Source organism: Ranitomeya variabilis, chromosome 2, assembly GCF_051348905.1.
Source record: "Ranitomeya variabilis isolate aRanVar5 chromosome 2, aRanVar5.hap1, whole genome shotgun sequence".
Taxonomy (NCBI): Eukaryota; Metazoa; Chordata; class Amphibia; order Anura; family Dendrobatidae; genus Ranitomeya; species Ranitomeya variabilis.
In genome coordinates, this window is record NC_135233.1 from 670037071 (window position 1) to 670061097 (window position 24027).

Sequence of the window (24027 nt, forward strand, 5' to 3'; positions counted from 1 at the left end):
CCCTGGTGGTTGCTGGTGGTACTGGTGACTTGTGTGTGCTTTGCTGTCTCAGTTCACCTGCTCCCATCAGTGTTTGGGAGTTTCCTATTTAGCCTTGCTCTCCAGTCATTTCCTTGCCGGTCATCATTGTAACCAGAGCCTTCGGTTGCATGTTCCTGCTACTAGTCTGCTGATCAGCTAAGTGGACTTTGTCCTTTTGTTTTGTATCTTTTGTCCAGTTTGCAGTTTTTGTTATTCTCTGTAGCTGGAAGCTCTTGCGGGCTGAAATTGCCACTCCTGTGTCATGAGTTGACACAGGAGTCTTAAAGTAATTTCAGGATGGTTTTTTGAAAGGGTTTTCAGTTGACCGTGAAGTCCTCTTTTGTATCCTTCTGCTATCTAGTAAGTGGACCTCTCTTTGCTAAATCTACTTTCATACTGTGTATGTCTTTTCCTCTTAACTCACCGTTATTACATGTGGGGGGCTGCTATCATCTTTTGGGGTATTTCCCTAGAGGTAAGCCAGGTCTGTTCCTTCCTCTACCAGGCGTAGTTAGTCCTCCGGCTGGCGCGTGGCATTTAGGAAGTCGTAGGTATGCTCCCTGACTACTATTAGTTGTGTGGTAGATTTAGCTCACGGTCAGCTCGAGATTCCATCACCCAGAGCTCGTCCGTTATTTTTGTGTTCTGATGTTTCCTTGCCATTGGGAATCATGACAGTATGACTGGCCTGTGTTAAACTTATTGGCAGAAGAAAGGAGAGAAAAAAGAAGTCTGTAGATTTTTTTTATTTTTTTTTTCCCCCTATGCTTGCTCCATAGTTGGATCAGTTGTATTTCAGCTCTAATTACAGCCTTTGCCTTTCTCTCCTTATAATCCTTGAATGGCTCTGAGCTCACATGTTTAAAGATGGATCCTCAGAGTTTGGCTGCAGGTTTAAATAATCATGCTACGAAGGTTCAAAATTTACAAGATTTTGTTATACATGCTCCTATTTCTGAACCTAAAATCCCTACACCAGAGGTGTTTTCCGGTGATAGATCTCGGTTTCTGAATTTCAAATATAATTGTAAATTATTCCTTTCTCTCAGACCTCACTCCTCAGGAGATCCTGTCCAGCAGGTTAAGATTGTAATCTCTTTGCTGCGAGGTGACCCTCAAAATTGGGCATTTTCATTGGCACCAGGGGATCCTGCGTTGCTCAATGTGGATGCGTTTTTCCTGGCTTCAGGGTTGCTTTATGAGGAACCTAATTTGGAGATTCAAGCTGAAAAAGCTTTGATAGCCCTATCTCAAGGGCAAGATGAAGCTGAGATATACTGCCAAAAATTTCGTAAATGGTCTGTGCTTACTCAGTGGAATGAGTGCGCCCTAGCGGCAAATTTCAGAGAGGGCCTTTCTGATGCCGTTAAAGATGTTATGGTCGGGTTCCCTGCGCCTACAGGTCTGAATGAGTCCATGACAATGGCTATTCAGATTGATCGGCGTTTGCGGGAGCGCAAACCCGTGCACCATTTGGCGGTATCTTCTGATGAGACGCCAGAGAAAATGCAATGTGACAGAATTATGTCCAGAAGCGAGCGGCAGAATTATAGGCGTAAAAATGGGTTATGCTTCTATTGTGGTGATTCTGCTCATTTTATATCAGCATGCTCTAAGCGTACTAGGAAGGTTGACAAGTCTATTTCAATTGGCACTCTGCAGTCCAAATTTATTTTGTCTGTAACCTTGATTTGTTCATTATCAGTTATTACCGTGGATGCCTATGTGGACTCTGGCGCCGCTCTGAGTCTTATGGACTGGTCCTTTGCCAGGCGCTGTGGGTTTGATTTAGAGCCTCTGGAAGTCCTTATACCTCTGAAGGGTATTGATTCTACACCTTTGGCTTGTAATAAACCACAGTTCTGGACGCAAGTGACTATGCGTATGACTCCAGACCATCAGGAGGTGATTCGCTTCCTTGTGTTGTACAATTTACATGATGTTTTGGTGCTTGGATTACCATGGTTACAATCTCATAACCCAGTCCTTGACTGGAAAGCTATGTCAGTGTTAAGCTTGGGATGTCGGGGGGTTCATGGGGACATACCTTTGGTGTCCATTTCGTCATCTACTCCCTCTGAGATTCCGGCATTTTTGTCTGATTATCGTGATATTTTTGAAGAGCCTAAAATTGGTTCACTCCCTCCCCACAGGGATTGTGATTGCGCCATAGATCTGATTCCTGGCAGTAAATTTCCAAAGGGTCGTTTGTTTAACCTATCTGTACCTGAACATGCTGCTATGCGCGAGTATATTAAGGAGTCCCTGGAAAAGGGACATATTCGTCCTTCTTCATCACCTTTAGGAGCCGGTTTTTTCTTTGTCTCTAAAAAGGATGGCTCTCTGAGGCCTTGTATTGATTATCGACTCCTGAATAAAATTACAGTCAAATATCAGTATCCGTTGCCTTTGCTGACTGATTTGTTTGCTCGCATAAGGGGGGCTAAGTGGTTCTCTAAGATTGATCTTCGTGGGGCGTATAATTTGGTGCGAATTAAGCAGGGGGATGAGTGGAAAACCGCATTTAATACGCCTGAGGGCCATTTTGAGTATTTAGTAATGCCTTTCGGCCTTTCTAATGCACCTTCGGTCTTTCAGTCCTTAATGCATGATATTTTCCGTGAATATTTGGATAAATTTATGATTGTGTATTTGGATGATATTTTGATTTTTTCTGATGACTGGGAGTCTCATGTTCAGCAGGTCAGGAGGGTTTTTCAGGTTTTGCGGGAGAATTCTTTGTGTGTAAAGGGTTCAAAGTGTGTTTTTGGGGTTCAAAAAATTTCCTTTTTGGGGTATATTTTTTCCCCTTCTTCTATTGAGATGGACCCTGTCAAGGTTCGGGCTATTTATGACTGGATGCAGCCTACTTCTCTGAAGAGTCTTCAGAAATTCTTGGGCTTTGCTAATTTTTATCGTCGATTTATAGCTGGTTTTTCTGGCGTTGCTAAACCTCTGACGGATTTGACTAAGAAGGGTGCTGATGTTGCCAATTGGTCCCCTGCTGCTGTGGAGGCCTTTCGGGAGCTTAAGCGCCGCTTTTTGTCTGCCCCTGTGTTGCGCCAGCCTGATGTTTCTCTTCCCTTTCAGGTTGAGGTCGATGCTTCCGAGATCGGAGCGGGGGCGGTCTTGTCGCAGAAAAGTTCCGACTGCTCAGTGATGAGACCTTGCGCGTTCTTTTCTCGAAAATTTTCGGCCGCCGAGCGAAACTATGATGTTGGTAATCGGGAGCTTTTGGCCATGAAGTGGGCATTTGAGGAGTGGCGTCATTGGCTTGAGGGTGCCAGACATCAGGTGGTGGTTTTGACTGATCACAAGAATCTGATTTATTTAGAGTCTGCCAGGCGCCTGAATCCTAGACAGGCACGTTGGTCGTTGTTCTTTTCTCGGTTTAATTTTGTGGTCTCGTACTTACCGGGTTCTAGGAATGTGAAGGCAGATGCTCTTTCTAGGAGTTTTGAGCCTGACTCTCCTGGGAATTCTGAACCTGCTGGTGTCCTTAAGGATGGGGTAGTTTTGTCTGCTGTCTCCCCAGATCTGCGACGTGCTTTGCAAGAATTTCAGGCGGATAGACCTGATCGTTGTCCGTCTGGTAGACTGTTTGTTCCTGACGATTGGACCAGTAGAGTCATCTCGGAAGTTCATTCTTCTACTCTGGCAGGTCATCCGGGAATTTTTGGCACCAGAGATTTGGTGGCTAGATCCTTCTGGTGGCCTTCCCTGTCTCGAGATGTGCGTGTTTTTGTGCAGTCTTGCGATGTGTGTGCTCGGGCCAAGCCTTGTTGTTCTAGGGCTAGTGGGTTGTTGTTGCCCTTGCCTATTCCGAAGAGGCCATGGACGCACATCTCTATGGACTTTATCTCGGATCTCCCTGTTTCTCAGAAGATGTCTGTCATCTGGGTGGTGTGTGACCGTTTTTCTAAAATGGTTCATTTGGTGCCATTGCCTAAGTTGCCTTCCTCATCTGAGTTGGTCCCTCTGTTTTTTCAAAATGTGGTTCGCTTGCATGGTATTCCGGAAAACATCGTTTCTGACAGGGGTACCCAGTTCGTGTCTAGATTTTGGCGGGCAGTCTGTGCCAGGTTAGGCATTGATTTGTCTTTTTCGTCTGCATTCCATCCTCAGACCAATGGCCAGACGGAGCGAGCTAATCAAACTTTGGAGACTTATTTGAGGTGTTTTGTGTCTGCGGATCAGGATGATTGGGTTGCCTTTCTGCCGTTGGCAGAGTTTGCCCTTAATAATCGGGCTAGTTCTGCCACTTTGGTTTCTCCTTTCTTTTGCAATTCAGGGTTTCATCGCGTTTTTCATCTGGTCAGGTTGAATCTTCGGATTGTCCTGGAGTGGATGCGGTGGTGGATCGGTTGCATCGGATTTGGGGACAAGTGGTGGATAATTTGGAACTGTCCCAGGAGAGGACTCAGCAGTTTGCTAACCGCCGTCGTCGTGTTGGTCCTCACCTTCGTGTTGGGGACTTGGTGTGGTTGTCTTCCCGTTTTGTCCCTATGAGGGTTTCTTCTCCTAAATTTAAGCCTCGGTTTATCGGTCCTTATAGGATTTTGGAGATACTTAACCCTGTGTCCTTTCGTTTGGACCTCCCGGCATCTTTCGCTATCCATAATGTATTCCATCGGTCGTTGTTGCGGAGATATGAGGTACCGGTGGTTCCTTCTACTGAACCTCCTGCTCCTGTGCTGGTGGAGGGTGAATTGGAGTACGTTGTAGAGAAGATCTTGGATTCCCGTATTTCCAGACGGAGACTTCAATATCTGGTTAAATGGAAGGGCTATGGTCAGGAAGATAATTCTTGGGTAACTGCCTCTGATGTTCATGCCTCGGATTTGGTTCGTGCCTTTCATAGGGCTCATCCAGATCGCCCTGGCGGTTCTCGTGAGGGTTCGGTGCCCCCTCCTTAAGGGGGGGTACTGTTGTGAATCCGCTTTTTGGGCTCCCCTGGTGGTTGCTGGTGGTACTGGTGACTTGTGTGTGCTTTGCTGTCTCAGTTCACCTGCTCCCATCAGTGTTTGGGAGTTTCCTATTTAGCCTTGCTCTCCAGTCATTTCCTTGCCGGTCATCATTGTAACCAGAGCCTTCGGTTGCATGTTCCTGCTACTAGTCTGCTGATCAGCTAAGTGGACTTTGTCCTTTTGTTTTGTATCTTTTGTCCAGTTTGCAGTTTTTGTTATTCTCTGTAGCTGGAAGCTCTTGCGGGCTGAAATTGCCACTCCTGTGTCATGAGTTGACACAGGAGTCTTAAAGTAATTTCAGGATGGTTTTTTGAAAGGGTTTTCAGTTGACCGTGAAGTCCTCTTTTGTATCCTTCTGCTATCTAGTAAGTGGACCTCTCTTTGCTAAATCTACTTTCATACTGTGTATGTCTTTTCCTCTTAACTCACCGTTATTACATGTGGGGGGCTGCTATCATCTTTTGGGGTATTTCCCTAGAGGTAAGCCAGGTCTGTTCCTTCCTCTACCAGGCGTAGTTAGTCCTCCGGCTGGCGCGTGGCATTTAGGAAGTCGTAGGTATGCTCCCTGGCTACTATTAGTTGTGTGGTAGATTTAGCTCACGGTCAGCTCGAGATTCCATCACCCAGAGCTCGTCCGTTATTTTTGTGTTCTGATGTTTCCTTGCCATTGGGAATCATGACAATTCCCTTGTCTTAAAGGCACATGACCAGTCTGAAGCCAGTCACCCTAAATGAACTCAGGAACCCTCCGCCGCCGATCCCAGCTTATCCCAGAGTACCTAGTTCCCCTGAGTGGGCTTCATCACTGCCACATTCCATGGCTTCTCTGATCAAGAGATTGAAGCCCTCCGTGAACCGTCTGTGGCTCGGTGTTCTCGCAGGACCGATATATATGGTTCCTCTCCTACATGGGAGCTGTCGGCTAGCAGGGGCCGTAAGTATTCTAGAAACGTACAGGCATCTAGAAAATGGAAGCTTCATTTCCTGATCTCCCTCACCAATGATTTGCTGAGAACAAGACTCTGAATATGGATTGGATATTGTCTTGGATCTGGACTTGCCAGAGCTTCAGAAGAGGATGGATTCACCTATTTATATCATCAACCAATCTCTGTAGATTGATGAGGGCTATGGTTCCACTCTAGATCACACAGTGTCCCTCATAAGGAGACTAAACTCCCTCGCAGAGCATTTGTCATTCACCCGGACAGGGAGTGTCTGGATAAGCAATATGCAAACACGTGGGGTGTCCCCTCCACGTATACCACCCTATAATGTGGGATGCCATGCCTGGTCTATTTCTAAGGGGCGACGGGTCCTTTTAAAGGGCACCGATCTCCCCATACCATCAATAGATGAGCACATGGAGTGTCGCCTCCATGTATACTCTTCTGCAGCCAGGCCTGACACAGAAACCAACCCTGTCCAACCGGTGACCTGAACTCTGTGGATGTACAATGGCACCCTTTTTTGGCATCCGAGCACCCCTCTCTACATCTCAACTATTTAGCGGATGATGCAAGAAGGCAGACGATCCCTCTCCACTTCCCTGTTAAGAGGGTGGTGGATCGAGGGTTCATCATTTTAACTCCGCACTGTCAAAAGAGAGCGGAGGTAGCAAGAGACAGCATTTCCTGACCTGGATGCAGCCTCCCATTCTGCCACTTGGCAGATCATCTGGGTAGAATCTCCTGTGGTTTATCTACCAGTATTCCTGCCTGATGGGTCATCATCATCAATTAAAATTACAACGGACTGTCAGATAGCAAATCTGGTTTGTTCCGTCTTGCAGCCTCGTGTTGAGTGCTCTACCCTTCCTTAGCCACCGCATGGGTTGCTAGAGCAATATTCTCCTGGTCGGAGACCTTATCTACTTTGATTCACATCAGTAACCTTTTCCCGAAGACAGTACAGCTGGTCAATCAAATTTCTTGAGCGGGAGACTAGCTGGTTCACGTCTCTTTGATGCAGCTAGTTGAGCGGCACTGTCAGCAGCAAATGCCATTACACCCAGAAGGGCATTATAGCTCAGAGTATTGAAGCGTACTCTGCGTTCAAAAAGCCTCTGACATCACTCCCTAGGATCACGTTTCCTATAGACCCAAGCAGCAGTGGAAGAATTGTCCAGGACAGTCTAGATCTAAGGGATCTTGGTTCCAAAAGGGGGAACCAAAAAGTAAGACCGATCTTGGACCTCAAACTTTTACCAAGCTGGACAAGGTCCTCCTTCTTCAGATGGAGTTCCTCCGCTCAGCCATTACTTCAACAGAAAAAGGGTGGTGTTTCTGGCATCCACCGACATTCGAGATGCTTACCTTCACATTCCTACTTTCCCCTCTTCAAAAATTCCTTCGCTTTTCCATTCGCAAACAGCATTTTCAATTCACGACCTTGTCCTTCGGTCTTGCTACCGCACCCTGAGTGTTCGCAAGGGTCATGGCAGCCGTCATGTTCCTCCTGCACCCTAGAGGCATGGTCGTCCTGCGCTATACGGTCGACTTTCTACCTGCTTTTCCAGGAGTACGCTGAGTCGTCTATATCAATTGCTATACCCTCTCTTTCCTGGGCTGGCAGCTTCATCTAGACAGGTTTTCTCCTCTTTTCCAGCCCAGCAGATATCCTATATAAGGATGATCCTAAACACTTCCAGAGTGTTGGTGTTTCTTCCTTGAGACAAGGCCGTGGCCCTTCAACTCAGAACTCACTTACTTGATCACTCATTCCATTCGATTTGCTGGGAGGGTCATGAGGAAAAATTGTGACAACAATGGAAGCTGTTTTCTGTAGGCCAATCAGGCTTTTTGAGGGTGGTCTTTGAGCTTCTTCCTCATCCAGGGGAGTTCCTTCCAGTTCAATGATTATTAGTGACTACCGATGCCAGCCTTCTTCTCCCGATCTTTGTTATGGGGATCTGAACGATACGGCTAGTCCTACAGCAGGTCCTCTGCCTCTGGCGGGTCACCCCATTCGAATTCAAATGGATAATGCCACGGCTGTGCCATACGTCAATCATCTAGCAGCTACCCACGGTCAGGCATCATGGACAAGGTAACTCTCATTCTCTGATGGGCCGAGATCTATCATTCGGAGTAGATCTCTGGGCTTTTTGTTTACGGAGCTTGTACTTTTCCATCTTATTGCAACAAAACTTCAAGTAGGGACTTTCTAGCAGGGAGTTTTCACATGTGGTCCTTCCCTTTCACATACCATTAGAACTTCGGGACCTTAAAAGGAACCTGTCATCCCTCCCAGGCATTTTTAACTGTAGAAACCACCTTGTGCTGCACTAATGCTGCACTTTGTCAAGGTGGCTCTTTTAGTTGTTGTCCCTGCCAACGCTGAAATAATCGTTTTTATCATTTGTCCCTCATACCTCTAATTTATCAGGGGGGCATGTCTTTCCCCCTGACACAAACGCCTCCCTGCCATCACTCAGGGCCTCTGTGCGCCGCCTCCATTTCCTTCATAAACGTCCCTGGTACCTGCGCTGTTAGTTCGAAGGGCAGCGCAAACTGCACATGCCCGAAAGAGAAAAAAAAAAAAGATCCTGGGAGTCTTTCAGTTGTCTCCTTTTTGATCCAGACAGACTTTACTATGAGGGAAGGTCGCCCCTTTTTTCTCTGCGATCTCGTCATCCTGACAAGTCTTTGGAGTTAGACGCTCTGTTCTTTCAGACTTTTTTCCTTATTACCATCAAGGCAAGGTTGTCCTCAGGCCATCCCCGTCCCTTGTTACCATGGTGGTATTGTATTCCCAATGTTACAAGGGCATCGTTCTTCCGGCACCAGTCCACAAAACGGGATAGGTTCTTCATATTCTTAACGAAGTGAGTGCTCTGAGTAGGTACGTATCATGTACGGCGTCCTTCCGAAGGTTGGACACCTTATTTGGACTTCCTGACGGTTAGAGGAAGGCTTCCTGATGGTTACAGGAAGGGTTTAGCCATTTCATCGGCCATGTTAGCCTGGTGGATTCGTTACACCATCCAGGAGTCCTTTCCGGGTTAGACGTCAGCCTAACTCCACTTCACTCTGTCGATCAAGGTTTTCTTGGGCTCTAGGTACCAGGCATCGATAAAGCACGCCTGCAAGCTTGCAGGTTTGTCCAGTCTGCATGCAGTCTTGAAGCACTATAATTCCCAGACTTCCGCAGATGTGAGTCTGCGCAGGCGGACTCTGCAGGCCGTGGTAGTGCTCTTGTAAGTAGCAGTTACACAGAGCCTGATCTGATGTTGTACCCACCCAGGGACTGCTTTGGGACGTCCCACGGTCTATGTCCCCCAATGAGGCAAAGGAGAAATAGGGATTTTTGTGTACTCACCGTAAAACCCTTGGATTAATAATGGATAGGTGTCATAATTGACGCCTCTCCATTATTAATCTGGCTTAATGTCACCTTACAATAGCAAGGTGACATTAACCCTTCATTACCCCATGTCCCACCGCTACACGGGAGTGGGAAGAGAGTGGCCAAGTTGCCAGAATAGGCGCATCTTCCAGATGTGCCTTTTCTGGGGTGGCTGGGGGCAGATGTTTGTAGCCAGGGGGGGCCAATAACCATGGACCCTCTCTAGGCTATTAATATCTGCCCTCAGTCACCGGCTTTACCACTCTGGCGGAGAAAATTGCGCGGGAGCCCACGCCAATTTTTTCCGCAATTAAACCCTTAAATTTAATAGCTACAGCGCCGAAATTTTGCACATACACACTACTAACATTAGTAGTGTGGAAAATGCAAAAAAAGGGGGATATGACATGGTTTACTGTATGTAAACCATGTTTCATATCATGTCGGGTTTAGGCAGGAGAAATGAAAAGCAGGCAATTGAATTACCGGCTTTTCAGCTATATCACGCTGAAGTAAATATAACTATAGATATATATATATATGTGTCTCAATGACATAAAAAAACGAAACCCGACTTTGGAGCGAAGATCGCCGACCGCCGACCCGATCCCACAGTGAGATTGGGTCGGGTTTCACGAAACCCGACTTTGCCAAAAGTCGTCGACTTTTGAAATTGGCCCATCTGTTTCGCTCAACCCTAGTTAGGATCCCTAGGGTTAGGGGTAGGGTTAGGGGAAGGGTTAGGGGTAGGGTTAGGGTTAGGATCCCTAGGGTTAGGGGTAGGGTTAGGGGTAGGGTTAGGGTTTGGATCCCTTTATCACCTTGATGGTGGGGGGTGGCTTATGGGTTAGGGTTAGGGTTTGCATCCCTTTATCACCTTGATGGTGGGGGGTGGCTTATGGGTTAGGGTTGGGGTTAGGGTTTGGATCCCTTTATCATCTTGATGGTGGGGGGTGGCTTATGGGTTAGGGTTAGGGTTAGGGTTTGGATCCCTTTATCACCTTGATGGTGGGGGGTGGCTTATGGGTTAGGGTTAGGGTTAGGGTTTGGATCCCTTTATCACCTTGATGGTGGGGGGTGGCTTATGGGTTAGGGTTAGGGTTAGGATCCCTTTATCACCTGGATGGTGGGGGGTGGCTTATCAGTGTGTATTCTTGTTTTTTTCTATTAAAACGCAAGCAAACGCATGTGCTTAAAAACGCATGCGTTTACATAGACAGCAATACGTTTTTTTGCCGCAAAAAAACGCCTCTAGAAATTACTACATGTTGCATTTCTGCAATCTGCAACCAAACGCAAGCATAGAAACGACGCATGCGTCGTCAAACGCGGCAAAACGCATACAAAAAAAACGCATGGTTTTTAATGTTAAATATAGGAAAAAAAACGCATGCGTTTTTTTGCGCTAAAAAGTAGCGGCAAAAAACGCAAATGTGAAACCAGCCTTACATCAATATGTGTAATAAACAATACCACACTGGCGCTAATGAAATAGGATATGTGCCAGCTGCTGATATCAGACGGGTGCCGTGACTCGCCCGTCACACCTATTCGTGAAACAAGATTACTCAAAGAATGAGATATCGCGCTATAGCACTATTTATATGAACCCACCTATTCAATTCAATAGAAGCCTATACTAATATGCCATGGACTAAAGATAGAACGACAATAGCATAACTGATAAAATAAATAAAGTCACAATAATACTATGAGATGTAGAATATACTATATAATAGTGAACTGCCACCACTTCAAGTACCAAGAATAATATAAATAAATGATTAATATATGATTAGTATATGTGCAGCAAATGAGCCATGCTCCTTACCTAAATGGTAGCTTGAAGCGAATAACAGCTGGTACAGCGATGTAAGTAATAGATGTCGGTAACTTGCGGTGCTAGGCGGCAGAAGTAAGTATCAAAATAGCCTGTGCTGTGCTGGTATAACGATACTGGTAATATGGTGCCAGTAGCTGGAAATGCTATATACTTGGCGGCAGGAGTAAGTGTCCAAAGAAAGGGCTGTGCTCTACGAACGCGCAGAGCCAGGAGCACTCCGGCCGGTAGCAGTCCTGGATGCGCGTGTGAAAGAATGGCCGCCGCTGCTAGGCTGCAGTGTGTGACGTCACAAGGGCCTATGGCGTGTAGCACAGGACACAAAGGGGCTAACCAACGCGTTTCGAGGGACTCCGTCCCTCTTCGTCAGGGTTACCGCCCCCTCACTGCCAATCGCTATATATAGGTTGGTAAGCCAGCAAGTTAACCCTTTTGGGAGACAAAATTTATATAATAATACAGGTGTAAAATGGCATTTTGCACTAGTTAACAATGATCCATATAAGATATATATAATGTGGAAGTGCCGGCAATTCCTGAATACAAGACATAAAAGCTATTTTATTTATTAATAAAAAATGAAATTAAAAGCAACTTTATTTAATAACTAAAATTGAGATTAGAAGGAACCAAAAATGACCCCATACATATAATACTGATAATTGGGTGTATAAATACCATATATAATTAGTAAATATACAGCATCCATAAATAAATAAATAAATAAATATATGTATATAAAACCAACCCATGATTACTCTATGCATACTGGACAATCCCAGCACGCATAGACTTCTCGACCTAAACCTTATATTTTTATTTTTATTTTTAATTTATGTTAAAAACCAATATAAAAATGGAAATGCAAACATTGGAAAAAAAAAAAAAAAAAACTGAAACAATTAAAACGCATATAATTCCAATTCATAATTTAGGCCCATAGGGGCCAAACTGTTTAAATTAAAAATCCATAGGGATTCAACCCTGGACATTTTCATTAGGTAGTCACCACCCCTTTGGTTATGAGGGACCATTTGTATGCCGCAAAAAGTGACATTTCTCAGAGATTGATTATGCCTTTCTTTAAAATGGCGAGAAAGGGGGTGCCCCAAGAAGCCCTTTTGTATATTTTTAAAATGTTCCCTGATACGTTCCATAAGGCGGCATTTGGTGCGGCCCACATATAGTTTCCCGCACGGGCACTTAATATAATAAATAACCCCCGTGGAAAAACAAGAAATGTTGTCCTTAATTGAAAACTCTCTAGTACCATTTGTATCAAAAAATGTATTTATTCGGGTCTTTTTAAAAGAGGTATGTAGGCAACCAAAACAGCCGCCGCATGGTAAAAAACCAGCAATTGGTTGGTTCGCTGTTTGAGCGCCATTTTTGCTACTAGTAGCCACAGTAGGGGCTACAAGATTCCCCAACGTCTGTGCTTTCCTATATATAAATCGAGGGTAAGGAGGAAGGAGTTCCCCTACTACTTTATCTTGCTGTAGGACAGACCAATGTTTGCGGATGATGCGGGTAAATTTATTATGACCCGCATGAAATTGCGTGACAAATGGTAGACCATACACTTGTTTTGGCAAGTCACCATGCATTGGGTCCTCTTTAGACGTTGGTACAAGTAGGGTACGCCTATCTATTCCGGCCAATTCGTTTCTCGTTTTTTCCAACAACGGCCTAGGGTACCCCTTTTCCACAAATTTCTTAGTAAGGAAGCTTGATTCCAATTGGTAATTCTCAATTGTTGAGCAATTCCGTCTTATCCTTGTGAATTGCCCCTTTGGTATATTCGTAAGCCAAACCGGAAGGTGGCAGCTAGTGAGGTGTATAAAACTATTAGAGTCTACCGCCTTCCGGTGGCATTTAGTACACAATTGATCATTCTCTACATAAATAGTGAGGTCCAAAAAATTGACCTCCACGGCACTTGTATGCGCTGTAAACTCGAGTCCATAGGAGTTGTTATTGAGTCCGGATAAAAAGGTGCCCAACTCAGCTTGGGACCCTTCCCATATAAACAAAATGTCGTCGATGAAACGACGCCACATCACCAGACCAGGGCGTAGCTTGCCTTCCTTATATATGTGGACCTCCTCCCACTTGGCCACGTAGATGTTGAGTCCCTCGAAACGCGTTGGTTAGCCCCTTTGTGTCCTGTGCTACACGCCGTAGGCCCTTGTGACGTCACACGCTGCAGCCTAGCAGCGGCGGCCATTCTTTCACACGCGCATCCAGGACTGCTACCGGCTGGAGTGCTCCTGGCTCTGCGCGTTCGTAGAGCACAGCCCTTTCTTTGGACACTTACTCCTGCCGCCAAGTATATAGCATTTCCAGCTACTGGCACCATATTACCAGTATCGTTATACCAGCACAGCACAGGCTATTTTGATACTTACTTCTGCCGCCTAGCACCGCAAGTTACCGACATCTATTACTTACATCGCTGTACCAGCTGTTATTCGCTTCAAGCTACCATTTAGGTAAGGAGCATGGCTCATTTGCTGCACATATACTAATCATATATTAATCATTTATTTATATTATTCTTGGTACTTGAAGTGGTGGCAGTTCACTATTATATAGTATATTCTACATCTCATAGTATTATTGTGACTTTATTTATTTTATCAGTTATGCTATTGTTGTTCTATCTTTAGTCCATGGCATATTAGTATAGGCTTCTATTGAATTGAATAGGTGGGTTCATATAAATAGTGCTATAGCGCGATATCTCATTCTTTGAGTAATCAGTATGTGTAAGCCAAAACCAGGAGTGGAACAATCAGAGGAAAAGAATAATAGAAACATATGCACCACTTCTGCATTTATCACCCACTCCTGGTTTTGGCTGAGGCTGGGGTCACACATGCGAGTTTTACGGACGTAAGAGCGCAGAAACTACGTCCGTAAAACTCGCATTACATACGGCACAATTATTCTCAATGGGGCTGCTCCTATTAGCCGTATATTACGGTTCAGTATTATACGGCTTTCTACGGCCGTACAAAATCGCAGCATGCTGCGTTTGTCAGCGTACTGCGCAAATAATACGCCAATGAAAGTCTATGGGGGCGCGAAAAATACGGATTCCACACGGACCTGCAGTGTGACTTGCGAGAAATACGCAGCGCTGTTAGTGAAAAGTCGGTAATTCAATTGCCGGCTTTTCATTTCTCCTGCACAAACCCGACAGGATATGAGACATGGTTTTCATACAGTAAACCATCTCATATCCCCTTTTTTGTTGCATATTCCACACTACTAATGTTAGTAGTGTGTATGTGCAAAATTTCAGCGCTGTAGCTGCTGAAATAAAGGGTTAAATGGCGGAAAAAATTGGCGTGGGCTCCCGCGCAATTTTCTCCGCCAGAGTGGTAAAGCCAGTGACTGAGGGCAGATATTAATAGCCAGGAGAGGGTCCATGGTTATTGGCCCCCCCGTGGCTAAAAACATCTGCCCCCAGCCACCCCAGAAAAGGCACATCTGGAAGATGCGCCAATTCTGGCACTTGGCCACTCTCTTCCCACTCCCTGTAGCGGTGGGATATGGGGTAATGAAGGGTTAATGCCACCTTGCTATTGTAAGGTGACATTAAGCCAGATTAATAATGGAGAGGCGTCAATTATGACACCTATCCATTATTAATCCAATTGTAGGAAAGGGTTAAAACACACACACACATGATTTAAAAGTAGTTTAATGAAATAAACACAGCGGTTGTTGTAATAATTTATTGTTCTCCCATTCCATTTCCAGGACCTCGCTTGGCAACATAATAAACGCACAAGATACATACCTTCTGCTGTCAGATCTCGTCCCACGAAGTAATCCATCTGAAGGGGTTAACTAATATTACAGGCAGGAGCCCTGCAAATGCAGCTGTGCTCCGTGCTTGTAATCCCCGGGGAATGAATGAAATGTAGGTCATTGACCTACATTTCCTTCAGTCGCGGTGATGCGCCCCTGCTGGATGTTCTCATGAACTGCAGCCTGGGAACTTTTTCCCACGCTCCAGGTCATATGAGGACATCCACCAGGGGGCGCATCACCGCGACTGAAGGAAATGTAGGTCAATGACCTACATTTCATTCATTCCCCGGGGATTACAAGCACGGAGCACAGCTGCATTTGCAGGGCTCCTGCCTGTAATATTAGTTAACCCCTTCAGATGGATTACTTCGTGGGACGAGATCTGACAGCAGAAGGTATGTATCTTGTGCGTTTATTATGTTGCCAAGCGAGGTCCTGGAAATGGAATGGGAGAACAATAAATTATTACAACAACCGCTGTGTTTATTTCATTAAACTACTTTTAAATCATGTGTGTGTGTGTGTTTTAACCCTTTCCTACAATTGGATTAATAATGGATAGGTGTCATAATTGACGCCTCTCCATTATTAATCTGGCTTAATGTCACCTTACAATAGCAAGGTGGCATTAACCCTTCATTACCCCATATCCCACCGCTACAGGGAGTGGGAAGAGAGTGGCCAAGTGCCAGAATTGGCGCATCTTCCAGATGTGCCTTTTCTGGGGTGGCTGGGGGCAGATGTTTTTAGCCACGGGGGGGCCAATAACCATGGACCCTCTCCTGGCTATTAATATCTGCCCTCAGTCACTGGCTTTACCACTCTGGCGGAGAAAATTGCGCGGGAGCCCACGCCAATTTTTTCCGCCATTTAACCCTTTATTTCAGCAGCTACAGCGCTGAAATTTTGCACATACACTACTAACATTAGTAGTGTGGAATATGCAAAAAAAAAGGGGATATGAGATGGTTTACTGTATGTAAACCATGTCTCATATCATGTCGGGTTTGTGCAGGAGAAATGAAAAGCCGGCAATTGAATTAGCGGCTGTTCACAGATATCGCGCTGAATGAAATCTAAATACAGAATATATATATATGTGTCTCAATGACATATATATATATATATATACTGTATATATGTTTTCCCTAACATTTGAGCACATAAATCCATTAGATGTCGGTTTTGCAAGCCTGCGCGAAAATCTCGCAGTACGGATGCCATACGGATTACATACGGAGGATGCCATGCGCAAAATACGCTGAAACACCCTGACTACGGATCAATATTTTGGGGACATTTCTCCGTATTACGGCCGTAGTACGGACGTATAATACGTGGCGTATTTTCTTACGCCATGTGTGACCCCAGCCTTACACATACTGATGTAAATTACTGACCAAATACTGATAGAGTGAACGTGACATAGGGCTAAGTTCACACTGGGCGTTTTTTCAGTGTTTTTATGCAAATTTTCAGCTACTTTTTACAGTACCAGCAAAGTCTATGAGATTTCAGAAATCTAATGCACACAAGCTTGTTTTTTTTGTCATCAGCATTTTGTGCTTTGCAAGGTTTATGGGCAATAGAGCATGTCACTTCTTTCAGCATTTTGTCAGCGTTTTTCACAAATTAACTTGAATGGATGGTGAAAAAATCTGAAAAAAATGCAAGTATCATGTTTTTCTTGCATTTTTTTGTGCCAAAACCTGATACTGTGGAATATTTTTTTCAGCCCTAAACTTTATCAGCATGCCCCAGAGACAAATCTAGCATCCCAATACCGCAGCAAAAAAAAATGCAAGAAAAACCATGGAAAACATGTTTTCTTCCTTCAGCTTCTTTCCGGCCATGAGATGCAGAAATAAAAACGCCTAGTGTGAACTTACCCTAAGAAGTGAGTGCCAATGCTTTTGTCCATATATTGTACATACATAGATATTCAAAATAACTGAACAAAAGAATGACAGAATGTGAATTGAGGACAATTTCAATTCCCATTTAAAGCGTAATCACTACAGTCCTTAATGTTATATATGGTGGATGCTGGAAAGTATATTCTAGAAGCAATAACAAGAAATAATACACACGTTGCAATACATACAAATGTCTAATAACAGGGCCTGCAAGTACACGCTACATATAAATTCCGACCCTTAGAACAGGTGGACATTTCTTTTAGAATTTATACATCGCAAAATAAAAGTATTGTTCTTAATGCAAGATAAATCATCTCTGCTCTCAAGAACCGACAGCCTTGTAAAATATTAATGACATAATAAATTCTCTCTTTGAACAGTAGACATAAAATGTAATTACCTTTGTCAAAATACAGTGATCATTTCAGCGCCGTGACATTTTTTCTTCAACACCTTGTTCATTTTATTTCTGCAGCATCCAGCCATTTGTTTTTATGATTATGTGCTAACTGGAATTTGTGTTGTGAATCTCTAGATGACAAAGAAGATAAAGAAACTAGAAAAAGACACAAACACCTGGAAAACGAGGTTCGAAAATTGTAATAAAGCTCTGCTGGACATGATTGAAGAGGTGAGAGATTTTCTATCAAATCATCGCTGGCCAGCAGTGCTGAGGATTGCTAGATTTTTTTCTTTTCTTTTATAGTCTGACAGTTTCATTTATTTACCTCTTGTCTTAGAAAACTTTACTTGACCCTGACAAGTGCCATAGGTTTTATGATGATTATCAATCTGGAGAGAAAAAATAAAAATAAGCCTGAAAACAAAATGCTTAAATATGACGCATGACATGCTGTACGATAATCATACATATTAATCACTGTGACATCTTGGATTAGAAAAAAGAATGGTTTTTTTTTACCCCAGAAACAATGCCAGTCTAGCCCATGAATAGCACGTGTATGGTATTGAACCAGCCAAATACAATGGTTATGAGCTAAAATGTCAGAGACATCCCTTAGACAAGAGCATTATTACTTCTGACAAAAAAGCAGAAACTCACTGAAATCCTGGATAAAAAGAGGACGAAAGAGGACTAGTGACGAGCGAACATCTTCGGCTCCCTCCTTATTCAGCAAACTATAGCACTTAACAAAGAAGTTGTATTGGGAAGCCAGCTACCTGGAGCGCTCCCGATAATCAGCTGTTCGCCGCCGCAGCTGCATGTGTCTTGGCTGTGTGACAGTCACAGCAAATAGGCTCTCCATGCATGTGTTGTGACGGTCACACTGTGGTGCCGAGCAGCTGATTATCTGGAGCGCTCCAGGTAGCCGGGTTCCTAATGCAGCTTCTTCGATAAGCACTATAGCTTGCCGAATAAGGAGCGAGCCAACGATTTTCAATTATCTCTACTAGTGACAAGCGAATGTGCTCCGATAACGTCTCAGGTGTTACAGCCGCAAATCATGCAACTGCAGGGACTCGAACATGATATACGAGCACACCCAAGATCCTCGGATAACAACGAGCGTGTTCATCACTAAAGAGGACCTGTCACCAGGACAAAAGGGATCAGTTTTTGCTCCCATTTTATTCCCGATGCTTCCCTGTATATTCTATTTGGTTTCTTTTTAATCCATCATATGGTTGCATAGATATAGGCCTTCTTAGTGTTAATTTTTATATTTTTTCAAAGGGGTGTTGCTCACAAAAACCAATGTAGAGCAGCCTAAAGACACACTCCTAGAGAATCTGTGAGCCACTCCCAATTAGAAAAGAATTAGCACTAAAGTAAAAGGCCCATATCTCTCGATCGGTATGCATAATTTAAGAAAAAAAAGGAATACTATGCGGAACAGCAGAAATAAAATAAATGCAAAGCTGGTCCTTTTTAACCTGGTAAGATATGTTCTTTAAGTTTTTTAAAGAGAACTGAAGCAGGAAGGCATTGGTCCACATTTTCAAAGATTAGTGGGAACTAAGTCTCATTTGGCGATCATGCCCACTTTTCAGTCAGTTGACAGATTTGCTAAAGCTGGTTTCACACTTGCATTGGGCAGAGCTGCGGAGGGCTGCGAAGTTCCTCTGTTAAGCCCCGCCCACTGCCGCACCTCTTCCATTTAGCTATGCCAACGTCGGCATGCGTCCTGTGTACCTATCTTCAACATTGGGTACGCAGGCCATGCGAATGTATGCCTCCACATGCATCTTTTTGACACTGCGCCGAACTGTGTAGAACGCAACATGTTGCATTTTGTTGCGGTCGGCGCAGCTTCAGAGAGACGCATGCGGAGGAATCCGCATACATTCGCATGGCCTGCGTACCCAATGTTTACAGGAAGCAATATTGTTGTGGGCTTGTGTGAAGATACTGAGGAGCATGTTACGCATGTATCCGATGACCCATGTCATAAAGATGGAGTTAGCCCTATCTACCCTGCCCTGGATGGAGAGGCACAACAGACGTTCATGTACCAGCAGCCAAGGGACCGTGAAACCATATATGAAGTGATTCGAATTCTAGAGGACATGCACAGAGACACCCCGGACCAAGACAACGTATGCATGCTTATTTTCAGTTAAGTCCAAGGTGAGAGTGAGACTGTGACCCAGGACGTAAATGTTTTCCAGGAAGAGATGGCCTACATCACCAAAAAGATCCAAGATGAGGTGCTGTGGCAACATCTGGTTGGTGGACTGAGAGACTCCTATTTGAGCCAGGCCCTAAAAGAATGCCTACGCTCTAACACCAACATAAGCTTCTTGGAGGTTGAGGCAGAGGCCTGAGTCCTGGAACGACAAGCCCCCTTCTCCTGACAGGTATGATACATAGTCATGAAGTAGCCACCTCTTAGGCAGCAAAAAAGGAGCCTGACTAAGCCTGGGAAATACACCAAGAGATCCAGGAAATTAGAGGCAAATTACGTGGTATTAAGGGAACCCCCACCAATGTCACCACGCCTGGTCCTGTGGTCCAATGTAAAGAAAGGTTGGAATGCAGAAACATCTCCCCTCATGCCCCACTGCTTCGCATCCATGGCCCTTCAGAAGAACGGGTGGTGGAGTGCTGGACTTACGGTGGAAGGGGATATATCTCACGGGACTGTCCAAACCAGGAAAGAAAGAGGAGGTGGTGTCCCCAGACCCCAGAAAGATTGGATGAAAACTCTGAGGATATTGCAAGAGACCCATCATCTGGACACAGTTTAAAGAACAACGCATCTGCTGTTTGAAAGTACTCTTCGGGCTTAGTGGTCACCGGGGACCCTGTGTCCATCAAATTCACTTTCCAGATGTTGCCCATTCCAGAAAAGAACCAACCATTCAACTAGTGGCCACCAGTCAGTTGCCTATCCCGGTAGTCATAAAGGTGTGGAGGCTTGTACAAATGTGTGGGAAAGAGCTGGACAGAAAAGGTATTGTGTTGGTAAAAGGCTCTGGAGGAGGGGGACCCATTGTGACCTTGGGAATTAATGTCTTGAAAGAAGTAGGGCAATTCCTGGCTAAAGAAACAGTTGTACTCGAGCAACTCACTATCACACCAGTAAAAGAGTATTCCAGCAGCTCCTGCAGGTTAGCCAAATCCAGAAGTTACCAGCCAGCCACCTCCCAGTGTCTCAGCACGGTGGTGATGTTTCCGGAAGCCACTGTTACCTTACCAGCGGGGCAGACCATACTCACCATGCCAGTATGGGCCCTTGTGCCACCAGAAGGAGTGAATGTCCAGATTGAACCTACAGAAGGGGATGAAATGACCCTAGAACTGCTGGCTGCCGGCACTCTAGACATCATACGTCTAGGAAGTGTAACTGTGCGCTGTATAAATCTAAGGGGGACAAGTCTGCTGTTGAACCCTTGGAAAGAGCTAGCTCAAATATATGTGATGCCAGAGAATTTCACAAGAGCCGATACCCTAGAGTTGGGTATTAATGATTAAGACCCACACATGGGTCGAAATGCGTAAAGTTTTATTCTCATGTGGGACCAGCTATCCCATTCTGTCTTGATCTCCAACAATGTTTTTAAGAGGATTTGAATAAAGTAAAAGTTTTTATTATCAAGAAGATGAGCTGGATCATTATTTGATATCTTTGATTGCTAATATCTCTGCTATAGAGAGGCAAAAGGAAAAAAAATGTTTTCTTTCACTCTGCGGCCACTGTTACATTGTGTGTCCAGTTCAATATGAAAACGTAGGTGAAAGGTTATCTTATGTCTCTTTCTTTCATTACACACTACAATCTATCTGCCATCTTCCTTTCTCTTACAAATCATAAGGAAATAATTCTTAAGGAGACTTTCAAGGAGTTGGGCCCTGAATACAAAAGATGATAAATGTATGTATTATAGGGGGTATCACTTATTTGACCCCAGTAAATATTGGGAGCAAGGATCCTGTATCCTCTGTTTCAATTAAGCAATTGTCATGAGTCAGCATTTCATTTCTATTCAATGTTTATGGGACGTACCAATCTCAGTCCCATAGACTTTAAATGGAGCTGTTGTATTCATGGGTGACCAGTACTTTATCCAGATGATACAGGCACCCTGTTCTAATGATAGATGGGACCAGCTTAAGTCACTGAACTTGTGCGTAGGTAATAAATTGTATTCATGTGCCAACCCCTCAAGGTTATAATCCACCTTCTACCATCATGTCAACTGTTGGCAGGCACTATGAGAAAGTGATGAAAAAGGGTTGTTGAGGCAAAACATTTTGCAGGGGACTAGACATGTAAAACATAACATAATCAATTTCACCTACCTGCACCCACCTACTGTACTTCCAGCGCAGGTCACTCCTTGGTCTGCATGGAGACAGGAAGCAGTGATGTCACTGTTCCACCAGTTGCTGGACTGCTACAGCGTATGATTTGCTGCAGAAGTCTGGTGATTTGAACCGTGTTTCATCAGATTTTTTTATGATGACCCAGTGCTCAAGGTCATCTGAATGCTCCAGCAATCACAGGCCGCAGCAGTTAGCATTGTAGCCTTGCATTCTGGGTTCAAATCCAACCAAGGACAACATCTACAAGAAGATTATATTTTCTCATGAGTTTCTTCCTACACTCCAATGCATGTTGATAGGGAATTTAGATTGTGGCCCCATTGAGGACGGTAATGATGTCTGTAAAGTGCTGTGGAATTAATAGTGCTATATAAGTGAGTAACGTAAATAATAAATAAGGGGCTGGTGGAATATTTACATCACCCTTTGAGGTCTCTGCGCAGACAATGGAGCAACCTGCGTTGGATCCAGGTGGGTTCCAGTATTGTGAGCATGATTGAGTTTATGTTCTCTATATCCAGTCCCCTGGGCAAAGTGTTTTTTGCATTGACAATCCCTTTATATGCTTTATGCATAATTTGTTATTATGGAGCTCTATGTATAAACAACCTTCAGTTAAGCACTAGTAGTAGTAGTAGTTGTCGGCAACAGTAATTTTATCAGTTTACCATGATCTATTCAGAGATTTGGTGTTCTATATCAGATGAACAAAGCTCTCACTGGTATAAAGATATATTTAAAAAAATAATTTGAACCTTTCTACTTTAGGCTCTGTTTGCATTAGCATTTCTACGGATCCCTTCACAAAATATGGCCAAGTCGGTATGACTTTTGTATACTAGATATATGCATCAGTATTCAGTCCTCATTAGCATTGGTTGTGTGATCGTATTATACAAAATGACACTACATTTCTACCTTCCTTTCTTGCCCTATTTTTCCCGCAGAAAACCATGAGGGCTAAAGAATATGAATGCTTTGTTGTAAAAATTGAGAGGCTGGAGAAGCTTTGCAGAGCACTACAGGAGGAAAGAATTGAACTATACAAAAGAATTAAAGATGCCAAGACAAGAGATGAGGAGGAAGAGGAGGAAGAAGAAGCGGTACCTCAGGTCCCGGATTCTGCTACGGCGGCTGCTGATGAAAGGGCTGTCATAGAGTCTTCTGTAATAGATGAAAAAATCATCAGAGATCTGGAAAATGCTTTTATGGTGACCCACACTCTTGAGGAGCAAGCAGAAGAAAGCAGTCCGCAATGTCTACAATCAGAAGCCAGCAAATTGGCTACTTCAGGGGAAAATCCTGCACAATCGTTACACGATGCCGTCTGCTCAGATCCTACGGAGCAAAACCCTTCAAAAACAGAATTGCAACAAGTATCACCCAATAATGATATGGAAGATGTAGACTAAGCTGAACATAAAATACTATGTCAAGATTGTCACTGATTTGTGTTCGACATATGAAACTTTATGTAGTTAGTCCCTTGATCGACACGTTAAATATATGGCAAGGTTCATAAGAACAAATAACCCTTAAAAGGAGTGTTTGAGATGCTACTTCTGTCCATGGGCTCTGTTCTGATCCATTCACCTTAATTAGGATGAACTACAATACCAGACACCGCCTAGGGACAAAAGTGGCGCTGTTTCTCAAGTTCTATGTTAATTGTGTCTTAACTTCAGTCCAGGCTCAATAGATCGTTACTTTACTTTTTATAATAGAATGATAATGAAAACTAAATGCTGCTGTGCATCTGCCTAATTTCTGCATGCTTTGATTCTTCTGTGAGTGTCCAAACATTCAATAATAATAACAGCAGTGGGCAATAACAGTTATACACATACAGAACCACTCACAATGCTGATAGGATGACATTACAGAGGCTGGGACAAAAGGCAATACTGAAAATTAGGGTCAGGTATAAAAAAAAGCAAGAAATTAGCAGACAAAGTGTTATACTATTGGAAGAAACTCCATGTTTGTGTACAGTTAAATGAGCCGGGCCAAGTTATACTCTATCCTCAGGGTGATGGATAACTTGCTGATCACTGTGGGTCTCACTTCTGAGACCATGACCTCTGAGACCCCATCGGTCCCAAGAACAGGGATCTGTATTTCAATATTTGTCTATGCTTGTCAAACTCCGACACTTCCATCAGCAATGAATTGGGTGGTGGTGTGCAAGCTAAACTGCTACTCCATTCGTTCTACTGCAGAGCAATGTTCTTGGGATCTGTATGGATTCCAGTGGTGGGTCCCCTACCAATCAACAACTTACCACCTATCCAAGTTGTACCTATCCAATCTGGTACAACTGCT

The 24027-nt window shown here is 44.1% G+C and overlaps 1 protein-coding gene across 1 annotated transcript in view; it reads left to right on the forward strand.

The window, feature by feature from the left end:
• TXLNB (taxilin beta) overlaps positions 1 to 23247 on the forward strand; it is a 200919-nt gene extending 177672 nt beyond the window's left edge. The window contains exons 9-10 of the mRNA XM_077289239.1: positions 17452 to 17547; positions 22653 to 23247. Of these exons, the coding sequence (XP_077145354.1) occupies positions 17452 to 17547; positions 22653 to 23117 (561 nt within the window). The 3' untranslated portion in view covers positions 23118 to 23247. The remainder of the gene's footprint in view (positions 1 to 17451; positions 17548 to 22652) is intronic.
• The last annotated feature ends 780 nt before the right edge of the window (positions 23248 to 24027 follow it).